Source organism: Herpailurus yagouaroundi, unplaced genomic scaffold (assembly GCF_014898765.1).
Source record: "Herpailurus yagouaroundi ecotype Mexico unplaced genomic scaffold, PumYag 141, whole genome shotgun sequence".
NCBI classification, from domain to species: Eukaryota; Metazoa; Chordata; class Mammalia; order Carnivora; family Felidae; genus Herpailurus; species Herpailurus yagouaroundi.
In genome coordinates, this window is record NW_024412396.1 from 75,622,080 (window position 1) to 75,641,548 (window position 19,469).

At 66.8% G+C, this 19,469-nt stretch overlaps 1 protein-coding gene across 1 annotated transcript; it reads left to right on the plus strand.

Annotated features, from left to right (window-relative positions):
* The first annotated feature begins 647 nt into the window (after positions 1 to 647).
* ADSS1 (adenylosuccinate synthase 1) lies at positions 648 to 18,658 on the plus strand. Its single transcript, XM_040478395.1, has 13 exons — positions 648 to 892; positions 8,457 to 8,559; positions 10,904 to 10,966; positions 11,697 to 11,747; positions 12,062 to 12,128; positions 12,870 to 12,977; positions 13,079 to 13,160; positions 13,920 to 14,046; positions 14,619 to 14,773; positions 15,922 to 16,046; positions 16,836 to 16,933; positions 18,038 to 18,187; positions 18,269 to 18,658. The coding sequence occupies exons 1-13, from the start codon at positions 698 to 700 to the stop codon at positions 18,319 to 18,321; spliced, it is 1,377 nt and encodes a 458-aa protein (XP_040334329.1). The 5' UTR covers positions 648 to 697; the 3' UTR covers positions 18,322 to 18,658.
* The last annotated feature ends 811 nt before the right edge of the window (positions 18,659 to 19,469 follow it).

The window sequence follows — 19,469 nt, forward strand, 5'->3', positions numbered from 1 at the left end:
GCTGGCCAGGTGACCCTACCATCGCCGGTCCTGTGTCCCTGGACTCTCGGGCCCTGCGGACCAGAGGCAGCACAGCCCGAGTGGGGCCTGCCTGCCCCGTGCTGGACGCCAAGCCCCTGAGAGTGTGCGTGGGTGTGCTGGGGGAGGGGACAGCCGCGCGCTCTCTCTTTGGCCACCAGAGTGCGCGCTTGGGTCCAGGGACCCAGGTTCACCTCAGGGCAGGTGCGCTGCAAGCCCCCAAGATGCAGTCCGCCCCCCCCCCCGCCCCCAGGTGCGGTGTGAGGACACGGCTCCCCTTTTACAAGCCCCACCCCCACCCTGGAGAGGGCCCCCCAGAGTCTCTAAAGCCCTGAGGTCGGAGGCTGGTGGGGAGCCGGTGGAGGGCTCCCCAGGCCCCGCCTGGGGCCGGGAGCGCAGACGTCCCCATCCGCCTTCCCGAGGGAGAAACCTGGGCCGCCGAGCGCTCTCGCCGTCGTTGTGCCCTCACCTCCATGAGTAAGCGTCCGCGGCCCAACTCGGCTCCCTGGTGGTGGCTGGGCGGGCGGGGGGCGGGACCCGGCAGCCTGGAGGTCACCGAGACGCGCCACCGCACCGGCCAGGCCCGCCCCCGGCCCGCCCCCGGCCCCGGGCCGGCTCCTTTTAATGGTGCGGCGGCCAGGCCCTCCCGTGGCCCAGCGCAGCCGAGGACCGCACCAGCATGTCGGGAACCCGAGCCTCCTCCAATGACCGGCCCCCCGGCTCGGGCGGCGTCAAGAGGGGGCGGCTGCAGCAGGAGGCGGCGGCCACCGGCTCCCGGGTGACCGTGGTGCTGGGCGCGCAGTGGGGGGACGAGGGCAAAGGCAAGGTGGTGGACCTGCTGGCCACGGACGCCGACATCATCAGCCGCTGCCAGGTGCGGGCCCCCCTCCCCCCGGCACCCCCCTCCTCCCCGCTCCCGGGGACCCTCTCCTCCCGCGCCCTGACCTGGCCACGCCTCCTGGATACCTTCCCTTCCTGGACACCCCGACCCTCGCACACGCACACACTCCCCTCCCCCGCCCCCTCCCTCGGGGACCGCCTCCCCCGCCCAGCCCCACCCCTTAAGGCCGGGGGCCAGGGCAGAGCTATAAATACAAGTGCTGAGTTGGGGACACCGGATCCTCATGGGGTGGGGTGGGGTGGGGTGGCGCCCCCAGCTTCTGTCTGGTTTGAGACACCCTCCCTTCTCATCCTGTCTGGGTCTGGCACTGGGCCGGCCAGCGGGGTGGCCCTGGGGCATCAGCCAAGAGGAGGCAGAGGCAAGGGCAGGACAGGGGGCCAGGACCCGGAGGAAGAGGGACCAGGGGCAAGGAGGGTCCCGGCCAGGCTCAGGGGGAAAGGGAGGGGCGACGGACGGCTGGCCAGGGTGACCCAGGGGCTGGCAGCGCCACCGGGGAGCCGGACACGGGCTCTGTCCCCAAGGGCCCCGGGTGGCCCCTGCCAGCTATGGGCTCCCTCCGGGCCGCTCCCTCGGAGCCACTGCCCCTCTACCAGAGCGAGAGCCACGCTGCTGACCGGATAACTTAGAGCTCAGGGCACAGACGGGTGGGCTTTACGCTTCGTGCTTTGGCTCCGCTGCGGTTTGGAGCCATGCCCAGAAATGCTGCTCCAAGTGGGGCGGGGACACCCCTGAGCTCCTCTGCCTGGTCTGTACCCTTATCCCCTGGCCCCTGGCGGGAGGGCCCAGGCTGGGGCATGCCCCCGGGGAAAGGGTGAGCCCAACGCTTGGCTCTCGGCACACGCCAGCCGCTCTCTGTGCCCACTCCTGTGCCCTCCGGGCAGTGGGTTCCCGGAAGGTGCTTCCTGGGATCGTGAGAGGCCCCCACCCTCCGTGCCCTGAGCCTGGCCAGCGAACCCATTCCTGTCCCCCTGCTCCTGGGCACACGGCGCCACGGCCCTCCGTGTAACCTGCCGGCCCCAGTGAGCCTCACGCGTCTGTCTGTGGCCCGTCTCCCTCCTGAAGAGACTGGGGGCCTTTGTGGGCTCTCCTCGTTCTGGAAATGGTTCTGGAGTGGGGCCTCCCTGCTCTGCCACCTGGGCCAGCAGGCCAGGCCCTGCCCTCTCCCGTCCATCACCAGGAAGCGTCCCCGACGGGACCAGCCACGGGCAGAGCAGGCTGGCCCCCGTCGGACTTCTCACACTGAGATCACCCGCGTCTCTGCCTGTAGGAGCCCCGGCGCCCCCACCCCACCCCCCTCCAGCCTCCTGACAAGCCGGGAAAGTGAGGCCCGGAGAAGTTGAGGAATGGGAATAACCAGCACGTGTGGGCCCTCACGTGTGCCACACACCCGTGGAGACGGCCCTGGCGTCCGGCTGCCTGCTGAGGCGCCAGCCTCTGCCCTGGGGAAGGCTGCCTCTTACTCAGGGTGCGAACGCATGAAGCCCAAAGTCACGGCCGCCGGGTGCACAGAGCCACACGGAGCCGTGACCCCGGGAGCCGGGCAGCACGTGGGAGCGAGGGGCCGAGGGAAGCGGACGGCGGGCACGTGCAGTGGGCAGAGCGGGCCGGGCCAGGAGTCCCGTCTGGGCGGCTGCCTGGAAGGGCTGAAGCCGGCCAGCCCCGGTGACCAGAAGGGTCACCTGGCCTGTCACTTGGGCCCGGGGCCGTCCTGCGGGGCGGCTGCTGACTGGCGCCACCCTGCCTCGGCTCGGCCGACCGTCCTCCGCCAGCAGGCCTGTCTCCTCCGTCTCGCACTCAGCACGGCCGGGAAGCCCTCTGCGGCCCTCGTGGTCTGAGGCCGCCTGCACCCCCACCGCTGTCCTGTTTCTCTCCCACCCGTCGTGTGGGGCCCGTGGTCGGCGCCCCAGGACTCCCCCACGACCTTCCTTACTGTCGGGGGTCTCAGGCTTGGCTTCCTCCCGCTGGTGTTTTCCGTGCCACTTGAACGCTGAACAGACGCCTCGCGCCCGCCTCTGTGCCCTCCCAGCTTTCACGCCCCGCCCCCCGCCCCCCACCCCCCCGCAGTGCCTGGTCCGCGCCCAGCGTTCTGGGTCTGGGGTGCTGCTTTGGGTCCCCCGGGGCCTCCCTTTGCTCTTGGCGGGGCGGGCTCCCTCTGGACTGAGTGACAACAGCCCCGGGGGCCTCTGCTCTCTGTAGCAAGTTCACATGTTCCCCCTGTGAGCTCTGCTGGCCCCTCCTATGAGTCCCCACACCTCCTCGAGACCTCCTCCGGGGTCCCTCTTTCAGTGTCCTTCCTGCTGCTTGATCCCACCCCCAGCCTGGACTCGGCCCCAGGCCCACAGAGCCAGGGGCTCACGCTCAACCCTCCCTCCACCTCCCAAGTTACTTTGGTCAGAAGGCTGTGGGGCCCCCTGCCCAGGACCACCAAGGTCAGGATTTAAAATTCCCTCCTTCCAGCTTCGGTGTAAACGGGGCTCTGTGTGTGACGTGCTCAGTACCAGCGAGGGAGCTGTGCTGGGTCTCTCAGTTTCCGCTGTAGTCCAGCCAGTCACTTCCTGGGAAGGGCCGGGGGCCTCGAACGGTGGTGGAAGGTTTGGTGCTGCACACGGTGACCTCAGTGGTTGAGGGGCCACGCCCTGCGGCTTGTTGGTGCTCTGGGACCCCTCTCCCCGGGGGGTTTCAGGAGACACCTCACCTCGAACCCCAGGCTGGCCGGGGCCCTCCACAGGGACGGGGGCCGGGAGCGCCCGGGGTTGCTTCCAGAAGCGGGCCTCCCCTGCAAGTCTGCATCCTCTGACGGCACTGACCACCCAGCGGCGGCTCTGGAGGCGGCCACCCCCCCCCCCCCAGGTTACACAGCCCCCTGTGGCCCCGGCAGGTGAGGCCTGCCTACCCACCTGGAGCCCAGGACCTCCCTCCTCCCAGCCCCCACCCGGAGCCTCACTGAGCAGAGGGCAACTCTTTGGGTTGAATGAGTGAACGAGCGAAGGAGCTTGCCTGCGGCAGGCAGATACAGACGGGGTGAAGCTGCGCACAGGAGGGTGAACCGGGTTTCTCCCCCACGGGCGGGGCTGCGGCCGCAAGCGTCTCCCCCTGAGGGCCGGCCCCTTGCCGTGTGTGTCGTGCAGGAGCCTGATAAAAGCTGGCTCTGCAGCCCAGGATCCAGACCCACACCCAAGCGGACCCCAAGCACTCTGGGGGCTGGCCGGGAGGGGCCCCGCAGCCTCTGAGGAGCTGCCCCCACCCCCACCCGCCCCTGCTCACCTCCCTGCTCACTCCCTCCCTTTGCCCACTTGTCGGGCACTTGGACCGGGGCTGGGGACGGACAGGGGCGGTGCCCGTCCAGAGTGAGCCGGGCTGGGAGGCGGGCTCTGGCTGCAGGGATGGGGGCGAGGCTGTGTGAGAAACACAATGAGGGACGTGGTCGTCGGGGAGAAGGGGCCTGGGGCCCTCAATGCTGATGATGGCGGGGGCGGGGAGGAGGGGGCTGCATCGCAGGGCAGACGGCCAGGCTGGTGCCTCCCCGGGAACCGGGGCCGAGGGGGCACTGTGGCCAAACGAGCCGTCCAGAGCAGCGTGGGGACCCGGGTAGCTGGGGGTTCAGAGAGAACGGGAGGAGTGGTGGCTGAGCCGGTCGTAGGGGTCGGGCCCTGGCAGGTCAGAGGTCAGCGGGGTGCTGGGGCCGAGGGCTGGCGAAAGGGGGCAGGAATGGGGACGATGCTGCGCGGCAGCGGTACACGCGTGGGTGACAAGTCCCCCTCCATAGGGCGGCCACGCGGAGCCCCGTGGGTGTGGACCGTGGCGGCCAGGAGGGGTGCGGAGAGGCACCGGCGGCCGGGCAGGGGTGGTGGGGGAGAAGGAGCAGCCACAGCGCCGGGGGTGGGGGTGACGTCCCAGGAGCATCCTCTCTCCTTCGCACTGCCCCCCTGTACGCTCCCAGCCCCCACCCCCGTTGCCTCCGAGGAGGTGACATCCCTGAACAGCAGATGGTCCCTCTGATCCGGCAGAGCCCGCCCCTCAGCGTTCCCAAGGCCCGCGGGCGCCAGGCCAGACTTGGGCACCGGGGCCTGCTCTTCAAAGGGCACGGCTGCCTGCCCAGGGGAGCTGCTGCAGAGGCAGGTCCGTCAGGCCCGGAAATGGCCCCCAGGGGAGCTCAGGGGGTCAGCAGGGGCCTCCTGGAGGGAGGGGCCGAGGGCGGCAGGAAGATGGCTCCCACGGGCTCTCTGTCCCCCAGGTTCGGGGGCCTGGTGGGGACCCGGAGCGGGCTCTCAGGGCTGCCCAGCCTAGAGATGCCAAGGAGGGTGGCGGAGGGCACACGGGGCGGGGCCCGCTCTCTAGATGGGGCAGGGGAGGGGTCTGCGCTGCCCGGCCCACGGCCGCCACTCACACTCGAAGCCCAGGCAGCCCGGTGGAGAGGCTCCCTGCTGGGCCTGGGCCCCGCCTTTGCTGGGCTCCTGCGGGGATGCGAAGGTCAGATCTGGCCAGACTCCCTAGCGGGCCAGCCGTGGCCTTGGTTCTGCTCCTGTGTCCAGGAGTGAGAGAGCCCCCCTTTCTTAGATCTCTTCCTCCAGGGAGGCAGCTGGCAGGGGTGTCCAGGAGTGACCAGACAGGCTGGGCGGGGGCAGTGGGACTGGAGCTCTGCCCGACCTGAGGCTCGAGCACAGAGGGAGGACCCGGAGGCAGGCAGAGCCCCCTAAGGCCGCCCCGAGCCCTGCCTCTGTGCCCAGCTCCCACCTGACTGGCCAGCCCCCCAGGGGCACCAGGAAGGGTGAGGCCAGCTTCAGGCAGTGGAGTCGAGGTCTGGGAATCCCACCCCCCACCCCGGCCGCCCTGAGGTTCGGAGTGGTCCTCGCTCACCCCCCCACCCCCCCGCCAGGGCAGAACCTGCCCCCTGGGACAGGGAGGCCGAGAGGGGCCGCCTGAGAGGCAGTCCCCACGGAGGCGGCCAGGCCGGCCACGCGTCCTCACCCGTCTCGCTGGACCCTGGACAAGCTCCTCCTTCCAAGCGGTTTTCCAAACCAGGCTGGAGCGTGTGGGGCTGCACCCTCAGCCCGACGGCCCCCTGGCCCAGCCGTCCTGGGGCCTGCGGACTACAGACGGCACCTGGGCCACCACCTGAGGAGGGCAGGTGGGGTGTTCCTGCCCCGACCTCACCAGCGGCCTGCGTGTGACCTGGGGGAGGACAGCCCGGGGCGGCTCTGGGACAGTCCCCCTGGAGCTCTCAGAAGTGTTCCCTGCAGCCCAGCAGGCCCCGGACGCGGCCTCCTGGGGCTAGCTTCTGCCCCCGGGAGAGGACTGTGGCCTGACGCCTGGGCCCTGCAGCTGGCAGCGGTCACCTGACGCCCACTGGCCCACGACGGCCTGTGCCTGTTCCTAGGTACCCGTGTTTACCCCAAACAAAGGTGGGGGTATGCGTGAGGAGCTTCTCATTGTGTGTGTGTGTGTGTGTGTGTGTGTGTGTGTGTGTCCTGGGGCCAGCTGACCCTGGTGCTGGGCACGGGGAGAGTGGGGAGGGAGGGGGGGGGGGTGTGTCTGGGCCCAGCTGGGGCAAGCAGGAAGCGGCCACGGTGGGGGGGGGGGGCAGGCGTCTGCAGAGAGGCAGTGGGGCCTGCGTCCAGCCCAGCCTGGATCCTGCTGCGGTCGCTTCTCTGGGGACCTCAGTGGCCCCATCTGCCAGTGGAGACCACACCCCCGGGCGCCCCTCCTGTGGCGGCAGTTGTGACGGGGCATGAACGTCCAGTGCGCGTAGACGTGTGCGGCACACGGGTGCCAAGGCCGGGGCGGAGGAGGACGGCGTGTGCCTCTGGGGCCGAGCCCTCTGCCCCCGCTCCCCTCCCCCCCCCACCGGCCCGCCATCTTCTGTCTTCATCCCCCTTCCCTCCCACGGCCCCGCTGAGGCCCCTTCCCTGTCTCCTCTGGAGCAGCCCACCCGGGTCACCTCCCAGCACCGTGTCTGTCCTGAGCCCCCCGCGGCCTGGTGCTGCCCTCCTGCCCTTGCGCGTGGGACACCCCCCTGGGCTCCCGGGCCCCCACCGCCCCTTCACCCCTCCTGTCTGCTCCCCACAGGGCAGCCCATCCCTTTCCACCATCATTTGCCGGGAGCCTGCGGTCCGTTCCCACAGCCACCGGCCTTCAAGTCCCAGGGCAGCTCGGTCCCTGCCGGCCTCAGAGCACCTGGGGACACGGCCCGGTCCTGGGTTGTGGTGACCCCAGGGGTCTGTTAGAGAGGGTCCTCCGCACCGTGTCCGGGCAGCAGCAGACCCAGAAAGACCGTCCACATGCACCAAATAAGCGGGGTGCTGGGGAGTCGGGGGGGCCCCACGTGGAACTATTTCTCACAGGGCCGTGTGGGACAGTCGGTACAGCTCACAGGGGTGAGTGGGGCTGGAGGGCTCGTGGGACCGGGAGATGCGCTAGGGCACTGATGCATGATGGGAGGCGCGGGAGGGAGAGCTTCCGGCCTGGGGGGTCTCCAGTGTCTGCTCCTCGCTGCCCCCAGGCTCCCGACCATGGCCCCCCACCCCCCACCCTGGGCTGTGTGTGGAGGGACTGGAAGGAGCAGGTACTCCTGGTAGGCAGGTGGGGGGAGGAGGCTGCCGGCATCCAGACCTGCCTGGGGCGGGCAAGACCATGGCCCCCGGCCCCCCCCCCTTCGCAAGGCTGGAGCACAGCGGGCCGGCAGGGAGAGGCCCGATGGATAAGCCTGTGTTTCTGCAGAGATTGGGGCAGGAAGGTGGGCGAGGCGGGGGCACCAGCCAGCAGGCTTCCCGCCCCAGGGGCCGCCGGGGTGCCCACAGTGCCCTCTGCTGGTGGGAACGGGAGGCTGGGCCTCCCTCCTGGGGCTTGGCCACCCACCCCAGCCAGTCGGAGCCCACCGTCACCTGGGTGTCCCCAGAACAGGGCTGGCCTCAGAATTGCTTCTTCCTTTTCATTCTTCGATGGCAGGCACAGGCCGAAAGGGCGGGAAGGGAGGGGCCCCTGCTAAGGGGGTGGGAGCGCTGGCCCCGATGACCAATGACTGCACCTGTGCCTCACCCAGCCCCAGAGGTGGGCGCCAGGGTCCGCCACCACAGAGCTCGAGCTGTGGGGGCCTGTCTGGGTTTGCGCTTCCTGGGAGGGTTGGCCCCTCATTCCCGCATCAGAGGAGACACCCAGAGAGGGTCACAGGTGGGGCGGAGTTATAAGCACCTCTGGGTGACCTCTGCCAAGCCAGCCTCCTAGGGGCCTGCCCACGAGGGGGGTCCTGGGGGGCTGGGGGACCGGCTGGGCCAGCCCCTCTGCATCCCAGTCCCCCAGCCAGGCCCCCGCACCTCATCCGAGGAGTGGGTCACCAACCTGATGCACCCCAGACCCGGATCAGAGCCACCTGCCACACCAGATTCCCCAAGTCCAAGTGTGGACAGTATCCTGTGCACCCTGGGGGAGGCAGCCCCCAAGCACCTTGTCTGCAGCCAGTCCAGAGTGAGGCTGGCAGGCCCTCCCAGGGAAGGGCCAAGCCCTGAGGCTCCCGCACATTCAGCCGGGTCTCTGTTCCCAGGGCGGAAACAACGCAGGCCACACGGTGGTGGTGGACGGCAGGGAGTACGACTTCCACCTGCTGCCCAGCGGCATCATCAACACCAAGGCCGTGTCCTTCATCGGTGAGTGTCTGCCGTGCCCAGCCGCCAGCCTGGGGCCCCGAGTGTGCCGGCAAGATGGGCCCGGGGTGCCACGTGGGGCTGGGCCAGACGGAGAGGGGGCGGCGGGAGGCCTGTCCAGGCCGCAGGGACCAGCGCGTTTGCGACTGTGGGCGTGAACATGAGCGTCTGCACGCCTGCACGTGTGTGAGTGCGAGCAAGTGTGCCGTGTGGATGGGGACGTGCACGTGTGCAGGCAAGCGTGTGTGCGCGTTCGTGGAGGCCCAGCCTCCTCACCACCCGCTCCCCACAGCCCGGCTCGCCCTCAGGGCCGGGACCTTCGCGGCCCTTCCCGGACTGTGGGGTCTCCCGCTCTGTGTCTCTTTGTCTCCGTCTGCCTCTCTCTCTCTCCCCTCCCTCCCGGCCACTGGGCTGGACTGCCTGTCCTGCCCTTGGCTCTCAGCCTGAGCCCCCCTGCCCGGGCCAGGCCCCCGGGACGCCCTCCCACGGTGTCCAGGACTTTTCCTCCGGCTCCTTCCACGACTTAGCAGGACCTCACTGGTGACGTACCTGCCCCTCCCCGGTTGGGAAGTGAAGTCTGAGCCCAGTGAGGGCACGGTGTCGGGGAAAAGAAGGAACGTGTGGGCTGAGGGGCCGTGTGTGGTCACGCGAAGCTGGGCAGAGGAGAGGGCTGCAGGAGTGCAGACTCGGGTGCCCTGCAGGGGCCGAGGACAGCCCGGGGACAACCCGCAGGCTGAGGCCCTGCTGCAGCCAGGCCCCGGGCCCCACTTGGCGGGAAGCAAGGCCAAGGAGGCACTGCTTCATCGGAGGAGCTCTGCCTGCCGCTGAGGAGCTGGGGCGGGCGGGGGCCGGCAGCCGGAGCCCAGGCTGGGTGGTCACCGGGCAGCACGGCAGGGCTCAGCCCAGCCACCGGCGTGCTTGGGCAGGGGCAGAACGTGCCAGAGCTCACACAGCTGCCCCTCAGCTTGCGACATTGCCTGGGCCCCTGCCACGTGGTCATCTCAGGACGCCGTGGCATTTAGGTGACCTTTTGTACTGGGCACGGACCGCACAGTCTCGGAGCCACTCCCATCTGGACCTGTGTCCCATCTCCCTTGGCCGAGCCTGTGCCACCGCCAGCCCTGGCGGGGACCGGGCCAGGAGGGGTTCCTCATGGGAAGGCAGCAGGTGCCCCAGCCCCACTGCCTCTGGTCGAAGAGGAAAGGGCTTGCGTTTCACGTGGGACCCCACACCGACGCGCCATGTGGCCTGGGGCCAGCCACCTTCCTACTCTGGGCCTCGGTCCCTGCCCGTGTAAAGCATGTATGTGGACCCCACTCCAGCGTCGTACGGCTAGGGAAGGCTCGGCTCCCCAGAGGCCCCAGTCGGGTCCGGGCACGGCTGGGGCTGCATTGCTCCCGCTTTTCCGCTGCTCAAATCAACCGCAGCAGCTTTACTGGAGTGTAATTTACGTGCTGTGAAATTCGCCACAATCGCGCAGCCGCCACCACAACTCAGCCCTAGGACACGGTCATCACTCCAAGAGGCTCCCTCGGGCCCCTAGCTGGAGCCCTGCCCCCCGCCGCAGCGACCACCAAACGCTGTCCGGCCCTGTAAACGCTCCGTGCTGGCTTTTGTCTTGTTCGGGCCCTGTCGTCTCTACCGTGATAAATACGTAGAACGTAAGCTTCCCCTCTTGGCCACCTTCAGGCACAGGGCTCAGCACACGAAGCACGTGTACACTGTAGCGCACCCACCGCCATGGTCCGTTTCCAGGACTTTCCATCTTCCCAGCCTGAGGCTCTGTCCCCATGAAACATTCACCCCCAGCCCCTGGCACCCCCTTTTACTTTCTGTCTCTGCGAATCTGACTCCTCTGGGGACCTCGTGTGAGTGGCCACACTGTGTGGGTCCTTTGGGGACTGGGCTGTTGCACTCGGCGTCGTGTCCCCGCGGTCCGCGTGCTGTAGTAGGTCCGAACGTCCTCCCTTTGTACGGCTGCGCAGGCTCCCAGCGTGGCCAGAGCCCAGTCGGCCTCCCGCTCACCGCGTCCGGGGCCCGGCTTCGCGAACACGGCCGCTGGGAGCGTGAGCGTGCACGCTTGATGACGCGGTCACCGCACTTGCCGTGAGCGCGCACGCTTGATGACGCGGTCACCGCACTTGCCGTGAGCGCGCACGCTTGATGACGCTCTCACCCCACTTGCCGTGAGCGCGCACGCTTGATGACGCTCTCACCCCACTTGCCGTGAGCGCGCACGCTTGATGACGCTCTCACCCCACTTGCCGTGAGCGCACATGCTTGATGACGCTCTCGCCGAATTCGCCAGGGTCTGCCATTCAATCCAGTTTCCTGTCGTGTGTTGCAGGCAATGGGGTGGTCGTCCACTTACCCGGCTTGTTTGAAGAAGCAGAAAAGAATGAGAAGAAAGGTGGGTCCGCGTCCCCAAGCGCTGACCCTGGCCCGGCTCTGGGGTGGGGGGGGGGCTCCCCGACTCGGCCGGGCCCCCACCCGCCTCCTGCTGGCCTTGCCCCTGCAGAAAGCCGGACTTCGCTCCAGGACGCACAGAGCAGGGCGGCCTAAGGCCCCAAACTGGCTGTGGGTCCCAGTGTTTGTAAGGCGCTTTCACGACACGGGGGACAGGTGGCTCTGGAGCGTCACATCCAGGAAGTCAGGGAGGGGCCCTGGGACCTGGAGTTGGCTGGAGCCCCCCAGCCAGGACTGGGGAGCGCTGGGCCCGCCACGCCTGCAGGCAATGATGTGGTTTTCCGGAGGCAGGAGGCAGAGAGGGGCTAGAGCGAGGCCACCGGCCAGGTGTCTGGGCAACTGCGCCCCGTGACGGTTGTCTAGAGGCCGCAGCCCTGAGACCCCGATGGGGTCCGAGGAGGAAGCGTGCCTCGGCCTCAGGGCTCGAGTTCAGGGCAGGACCAGAAGAGTCAACCGGAACCTGACCCTGGGCCGTGAGCAGCAAGAAGTGACAGCACGGAGGCCCCGCAGGGAGATGTGGGGGGCGCCCCGGGCGGGGCGGGAGGTTCCGGGGCCCTCGGCAGGGAGAGAGGCCAGGAGGGGAAGGCACGCCCCTGGTGACCTCTGCGGACTCGCCCTGGGAGGGACCTGGGCCGGCCGCCCCTGAAGGCTGACCGCCTGCCCGGTGGCCGCAGGTCTGAAGGACTGGGAGAAAAGGCTCATCATCTCTGACCGCGCCCACCTGGGTAAGCTCCACCCACCTGCCACGTGAGCGATGACGCGGCCGCGGCCCTCCTCCCCGGGACGCTGGGCCCCGTAGCTCCACGGGGCCTTCTCGAAAACTTGAGAGTGGGCAGTGGGTGGGGGTCACTGTTCCCATTGACAGGTGGGGAAGCTGAGGCCCGAGGGACTCACGGTAACGCGTGAGTCTGGGCGGCGGCCAGATCCTAGTATGTCCCCTTTCAAACTGGACCACCTATCCCGGGCGGCTGGGCTGGCGCAGGCGAGGCCCTTAACCCTGTGTCTGTCTCCCCCTGGGGACCCTGGCCTGGCCGGGCAGTGTTTGACTTTCACCAGGCGGTGGACGGGCTGCAGGAAGTACAGCGACAGGCGCAGGAGGGGAAGAAGTGAGTGTCTCCGGGGGGCTTTCGAGTCTGGGGGCCCTGGGGTGTGCGGAGAGGGGGCCGAGGTCCACTGGAAGCCACCGGGACCGCTGGTGCCCCGGCCGCGCCACACACACACACACACACACACACACACACGGGCCACCACTTCACCACGGCGCCCAAACCCTCGCCCCACTAGCACCAACGGCTGTTTCCCTGGCCTCCAAAGATCCTCGCGAGAGTGTGCCAGCGGCTGGCTCTCAAAGTCAGGACAGGGTGAGGCCGTGGCCGTCCTGCCTCGTCACGTGGCATGCTCACTTGCCGCACGTGTGCGCGCAGGTACGCGCACGCCTACCGCGCGCGTTCACACGCAGGTACCGCAGGTGGCAGTGCTGAGCATCCCGTCGGCCGAGCCGGTCAGACACGCGGGGCAGCAGCCTCAGTGCCCCGCAAGAGGGAAGCTGGGGCCGAACGCAGACAGGATGGCTAAGAGCCAAGGCCTGGGACGAGGGGAGGGTTAGGGCTGGCCCAGGACCACCTTCCAGGGCCCCAGCCCCTCCGCCCACCCCCATCCTGGAGAGGCGGCCCCAGACTCCAGGTGCTACTGCTGGGAAGCGCCCCTCCCAGCTCTACCCTTTTCGCAGGGGTGCAAACCGGGGTCTAGGGGTGCCGGCCCGGGGCCCTGAGCGTCCGGGCTTCTCCCGGGCCCCCAGCAGGCTGCGGGGCCGGGCTCCCTGTGTTCACGGCTGCCCCATCTTCCAGTATCGGCACCACCAGGAAGGGGATCGGACCTGCCTACTCTTCCAAAGCGGCCCGCACGGGCCTCCGCATCTGTGACCTGCTGTCGGACTTTGATGAATTTTCTGCCAGGTACCCAGCCGTCCGCAGCCCAAGGGGGGGACCGTGGCTAGTGAGGAGGGGTGCGGACACCCAGGCGGGGCGAGGGGTCGCAGTCACTGTCACCCCTGCAGATTCAAGAACCTGGCTCACCAGCACCGGTCCATGTTCCCCACCCTGGAAGTGGATGTTGAAGGTCAACTCAAAAGGCTCAAGGTAGAGCAGGGACCCCTGGCACGGCGGGCAGCCTGCCAGAGGCGCGACGCCCTGTCCGACGTTCACGGAACGCTCGCAGGGCATGCTGTCACAGGGCATTCTTATGGGGCGGCTGGCCTTCTTAGGGACCTCGGGCCAGCCAGGTCAGGAGGGTCCCCTCGGGAGGCCAGGGGATGCTTGGGCCCCTCGCTTTCCCACAGGGCAAGTTTCCCAGGATGCACTGGAGAAAGAGGCTGTCCCCGTCCTATTTGGGGCATGAGGTAGAGGGGGCCTTGCTGACTCACAGAGGGGCAGCATGGGGTCAGGGACAGGATGAGGGGAGCACAGAGCCCTTCCAGAAGTTTCCAAGGCTGGGATCTTGGCTCCTTCCAGTCCTTGCTGGAGGCTGTGAACGAGGACAGGGACAAACCGATGAGGATGCCAGTCATGTTGGATTAGGGCCCACCACAGTGACCTCAACGTAATCTCCTCTTTAGAGGCCTGTTTCCAAACGCAGTCACATTCCGAGGGGCCGGGGGCCAGGACTCGGACAGATTAACTGGGGGGACACAGTTCAGCCCATGACAGCAGGAAGAGGCTCGTGAGAGTCGCACATAAGACTCAGGTGGGGCCAGGGGCTGTTCCAGGTCTGGGGACAGGTTAGCAGGTCAGGACCCTCTCGGGAAAGGAATGTACTGGAAGGATCGGGCTGTCAGATGGGGCTGGAGCTGGACGGACGTGGCCTGGCCCCCTGCAGCCTCCCTCTGCCTCCCCCCACAGGGCTTTGCTGAGCGGATCCGACCCATGGTCCGAGACGGCGTCTACTTTATGTACGAGGCACTCCACGGCACCCCCAAAAAGATCCTCGTGGAAGGTGCCAACGCAGCCCTCCTTGACATTGATTTCGGTAGGTCCCCAGCCCAGCTGCTCCCAGCGGACCTCCTTTCGTGCCTGCTGGGGACCAGGCTGGCCACTGACGGGACGGGGAGGGGCTCCCCTTGACGATGATCACGCTGCACCCCCCCGCCCCAGTCTTCCTGCTTCAGCTGGGAGGGGGAAGAGGGAGAGACGATCTAGAAGGAAGGGAGAGTGTCCGGAGCTGGGCCCAGGGCTCCCCGCAAGGCTGGGTACAGCCGGTGCTTCCGGCTGTGTGGGCCCCCTGTACATCCTGTCCCGACCCCGTGGCCGCACCCGAGCCGAGGCCACCTGGTACAGCAGGGGAGGCCCCCACCATCCAAGCTGGGAGCAGCCTTCTTCCTCTGTTCACCCCCAGACTCCTACTTGAGCCACAGCGGCCTGACTCACAGTGCCCTTGCAGGCAGCTCCCCCAGGTTGGTCCCTGAGACCACCGGCCCTGGAGACCCCACCAAGGGGACTTAGGGGAGGCTGAAGCACCCGCTGTCCTCTGCCAAGAGGCAGCCCCGGGCCGGGGTGATCTGCAGGGGCGGTGGACACCCCCCGTCCGGTTCTGTCTTGCAGGGACCTACCCTTTTGTGACATCATCCAACTGCACCGTGGGCGGCGTGTGCACGGGCCTGGGCATCCCGCCACAGAACATAGGCGAGGTCTATGGCGTGGTGAAGGCCTACACCACACGCGTGGGCATCGGCGCCTTCCCCACCGAGCAGATCAACGTGAGTCCCCAGCCCCCGCGGGGCCTCAGCAGGGGGACACAGGCGGCACGGGGCGCTCAGCGGCGGGGCGGGCAGGGACGCGCAGGGCAAGGGCAGAGGCAGGCAGAGACGAGCGCACAGAAGGTTGCACACTACAGCGGCCTCGCACCGCGGAAGCTCAAGCCGACCGTGTCCCTGGGACGCACTGCAAGCGCGCGGGGGGGGCCTCAGCCCCCCTCAGGGTGCCCCGTGTGGTGCAGCTCAGGGACCGTCAGGAAAACACTGGCCTTTTCTCAGCACGGCCCTGTGCCCTTGGCAGCGAGGGCACAGGCTCTTGTCCCGAGCAGGTGCGTGTGAAGACCGGCGTCGGGAGGGAAGGGTGCCACGTCCAGGAGTAGCCAGGGCTCTCACGGGGCAGGGGGAGCAGGGACAGGGATGGGGATCTTGCCCAGAAATAAACCTTGCCCCTGGCGCAAAGCTACAGGGCCAGCTCCCCCTCTGTCCTCGCGGGCCATCGGGGGGGGGGGGCCCCACAAGAGGCTGCCCTGCTCCCCACCCGCGTGTTCAGGAGGCATTGAGAACACAACCCCACTGGTCGGCAAGGCCCGATCAGGGGAGCCTTAGCTGCAGACGCGCCCGCCAGGGATGTGAGGACGTGGGAACAACAGGAGAAGCCAGGTGTGAGGAAGGGTTCGTCAGGGGGTGTGATTTCAAGCATTCCCCTGAGGGAAGAGGGAGGGGAGGAGGGAGAGAGGAGGAGGAAGAGGAGGGAGAGGAGGGAGAGGGAGGAGGAGGGAGAGGAGGGAGAGGAAGGAGGAGGGAGAGGAGGGAGGAGAAGGAGAAGGGAAAGAGGAGGGAGAGGGAGGAGAGAGAGGAAGAGGGGGAGGAGAGGGAGAGGAGGGAGGAGGGGAAGGAGGAGGGAAAGAGAAGGAGGGAGAGGGAGAAGAGAGAGAGGGAGAGGGAGAGGAGCGGGAGAGGAGGGAAGAAGGAGGGAGAAGAGGGGGAGGAGGACGGAGAGAGGAGGAGGGAGAGGGAGAGGAGGAGGGAGAAGGAAGAAGAGGAGGGGAGAAGAGGGGAGGAGGCGGCAGCAGAGAGAGGTGTTGAGCACAGAGGCAGCCAAGTGCGGGCTCCCTTTAGTGGCGCCATGGACCCGCTCTGTTCTCACGCAGGAAATTGGGGACCTGCTACAGAGCCGTGGCCACGAGTGGGGGGTGACCACGGGCAGGAAGAGGCGCTGTGGCTGGTTGGACCTGATGATTCTGCGATACGCGCACATGGTCAACGGCTTTACCGCGTGAGCAGCCCTTCCCGCCTGTTTGTTGCCACAGGGTCTCCCCTTCCCCACGGGGAGTCCGCAGTGGGGGTGACAGGGAGGCCCCCCCTGGGAGGCCCCCCCCCTCCCGGCACGTCAGAGCCGGCTGAGCACGTGCGCAGCAGGTTACGCCGGCGCACGGGGGCGCACGCGGCCGTCCTCACGGGCACAGTGGGGGCCGGCCTGGGCCTGGCTGGACTCAAGTCAGCACCTCCGTTAGGTCTGTAGGTTTGGGTCGGGCCGTGGGAGGGGGCCACCGTCCCCAACTAGGACCTAGTGCCAAAGCGGCTGCGCTCTGAGCGCCGAGGGGCTGAGACACAGAAGCGTGGAAGACAGGGTGTCTGCGCCGGGCACAGAGGCCACCATGGACTCACAAGCACGGGGCGACCCACCTGCGAGCCTTCTCGGCCCGGTCCGTGAGGGAAGGAGGAGGGAAACACGGAGGAAACAGGATGGAGCCCGGGGCCCAGGGCCCGTGCCGGAAAGAGCTGGCACCCGGGGAGGCCGCCAGTCCCTGGGGTCATGGGGCAGCTGTCCGCAGAGGAGCACTTAGGCGGAGCCATGACGGAGGGCAAATAGGGCAAGAGCGACCAGAACGGGGTCCCGGGGGGGGCCCTCGAGGTGAGCAGAGCGAGGATGGACACAAGCCCCACTCCCTAGCCTGTCTGCACCGCGTTTTCCTGGGACCGCCTCACCTTTGTAGAGAAGCAAGGGGCACGGACGAACGGAACGGCTTCTCCAGCGTGCCTCGGTCTGTTGGCTTTTGGACAGGCTGGCCTTAACAAAGCTGGACATCCTGGATGCCCTGGACGAGGTCAAAGTCGGTGTCTCGTACAAGCTGAACGGGAAGAGGATCCCCTATTTCCCAGGTACCGGAAAGATCCGAGGCGGGAAGAAGCTGGAGCAGGGGAGGGTCTGCACGTCAAACGTGCAGAGTGAGCACCTGTCTCCGGAGCCGGCCAGTCCTGGGCGGGCGGCTGCCAGTCACAGGTTCTCACCCCGGGGGAGGCCTGGCCCCAGGAGAGGGTTGACAGGTGGGAGCCAATCCCGCTGGCCCCAGCCCCCGGGGACACTGAGGCACTGGCTGCCGAGGCCCAGCTCCCGGGAGCACTGGAAGCTCCCGAGCAGCCGGTGTGGCCGGCTCTGTGCAAACACAATGCGGACTCTTCTACCCAGGAAAACACGGTTTTCGGTCAGACCAGTTAACACCTGATGGGTTTCTGCCTCCGTGCATCCGTTCTTTTAAAAATCTTTTAAAAAGTACAAAGGGTCATGTTTTCTTGGATCTGTTACTTACGCACCTGGACGCGCCCCTGCCAGCGACTTCCTGCCTTCAGCTGGGGGTGGGGGGAGTGGCCCTCCCTCGCCTGTACGTGTGCGCAGACCCGCCACCCACCAGTGCCGCTTGGCTGCAGGGGCTGCATGTGTCTTCTCGGCCTGTGTGCCCTGGCCCTGCTGGTCCCCGACCTTTGAGAGGGCACAGCGGGAGTGTGGTGTGAGTCCAGGGATCCAGGGCCCAGGGGAGCATGTGAATGAGGACCCTTGCAGTAGACGGCTTGTTCCAGCACCTTCTGTCAATAAGGGGTGGTTGGCATCTACTGTGAGCCACGTGCCAGGAACCACACAGCTAGAGCGGGGCCCTCGCCCCGGGAACGGGACACAAGAGTTTTTCAGGAACCCTTCATGCTTCAGGACCCTTAGAATTTCCGAGTGGGGTCCGTGAAGTTCCTTAGCTGAGTCACCACTGTACGTTCTGTCAGAGCACTTAGCAAACCCAAGTCTGGGTGGATGTGTCCCCCCTGGTCTGGAAGGGTTACAGCCAGTATCCTGAAACCACCCTGCAACTCTGAGAACAAACAGGGCTGCCTGCCTTCCTCGCTGCTCAGCCCCACGGCAAGCAGGCCCCTGAATGGGCAGCCTGAGACACCAGCATCTTCGGGACACGGGTCAGCCCCTACCCTTTGTTTCCCCAGCTAACCAGGAGATACTGCAGAAGGTCGAGGTCGAATACGAAACACTGCCTGGGTGGAAGGCGGACACCACGGGCGCCAGGAAGTGGGAGGACCTCCCCCCGCAGGCCCAGAACTACATCCGGTTCGTGGAGAATCACGTCGGAGTGGCAGGTGGGTGCCCGAGCCCCGGCCACCACCCCGCCCTCTCCCTGCCCCAAAACCCTGGGGCTGAGCGACCCTTTTCCCTTTCAGTGAAATGGGTTGGTGTCGGCAAATCAAGAGATTCCATGATCCAGCTGTTTTAGACAAGCAGCGCTGACCCCGGCAGGCCGCAGCGTCCCCTCCGGCACCATCAACCACAAAAGCAGCGCCGTAAACTAAGAGCTAGGGAAACCATTTTCTGTACTTTTGTATTTCTCTCCAAGCCTTCAGCTCAACCACTGATGTCTACAGTGACTCAAACATCTGGCAGCCAGGGCTGTGGACAGTTGTTGTTTTTTTTTAAATCCTGCTATTTAAAATGAGCCCAAGTACTCAAAACAGAGAACTTTTATGGCACGTTAATTGTCACGTGGCTGTATGGCCGGTTGGAGCTCAGCAATAAACAAATCGAGTAGCCACTGCATGGTAGTGGTCGGTACACGTCTTGTTCCGTCTCTTCGTTTTGACTTTCAAACTCCAAAAGGTGCTGCTAATGCTTTGCTGTGACGACAGTCTGGGGGGCGGGGGGGTGCCGCAGGTCTCCAGTGTCACGAAGCCAATCCGTTTGCTTGCTTAGACGGCAAACTGGAGGGAGCCCGTGTAGGAGAGCCTGCAGCCATTCGATGTTTCGCTAACAGGGGCAGTTAAAGGAGCATCCCCTTGGTCTGGGAGCCCTCCCTGCCCGGGCGGAGGGAGGCCACCAGCAGGCCCCTCTTCACGTCACTTGCAACCACCTGCCCTCATTCCTCGAAATGTCAGTGGAATAAGTCGCTTTTTAAGTTGATTTGTTTTGAGACAGCGCGAGTGACCAGGGGAGGGGCAGAGAAAGAGAGAGAATCCCAGGCAGGTTCCGCACTGTCAGCACAGAGCCCGACATGGGGCTCGATTCCACAGACCGTGAGATCATGACCTGAGCCGAAATCAAGAGTCAGACGCTTAACTGACTGCGCTGCCCAGGCGCCCCGAGTAAGTCACTTCCTCACTGGCCAGAGCTGGAACCAGCTCACTGTGGTCTCCATTGGAGGCTGAGTAGCATCCTCAAACAACTCTCCAGAATTGGGGGTAAATTCAGAAAAATAACTGCCCTTTCAATATCACTTTGGAGAGAAGGGATTCAGTGGGGAGACCCATCATCGGTCGGGGTCAAATCCTGGCTCTGCCACACTGCCACTGTCATCTGGGCTCACCGAAATGGGCCAAGTGGCCACGGTGCTTGCTTCCCAGGGACCACACTGGTCCAGGAAGGGGCCGC

What these genes read in the sequence shown, in the direction of transcription:
- ADSS1 (XM_040478395.1), top strand. Translation starts at nt 698, where the DNA reads ATGTCGGGAACCCGAGCCTCCTCCAATGACCGGCCCCCCGGCTCGGGC. An exon ending in TTTGATGAATTTTCTGCCAG is followed by an intron (nt 12,978 to 13,078) that starts GTACCCAGCCGT and finishes TCACCCCTGCAG; the next exon opens with ATTCAAGAACCTGGCTCACC. An exon ending in CCTCCTTGACATTGATTTCG is followed by an intron (nt 14,047 to 14,618) that starts GTAGGTCCCCAG and finishes TCTGTCTTGCAG; the next exon opens with GGACCTACCCTTTTGTGACA.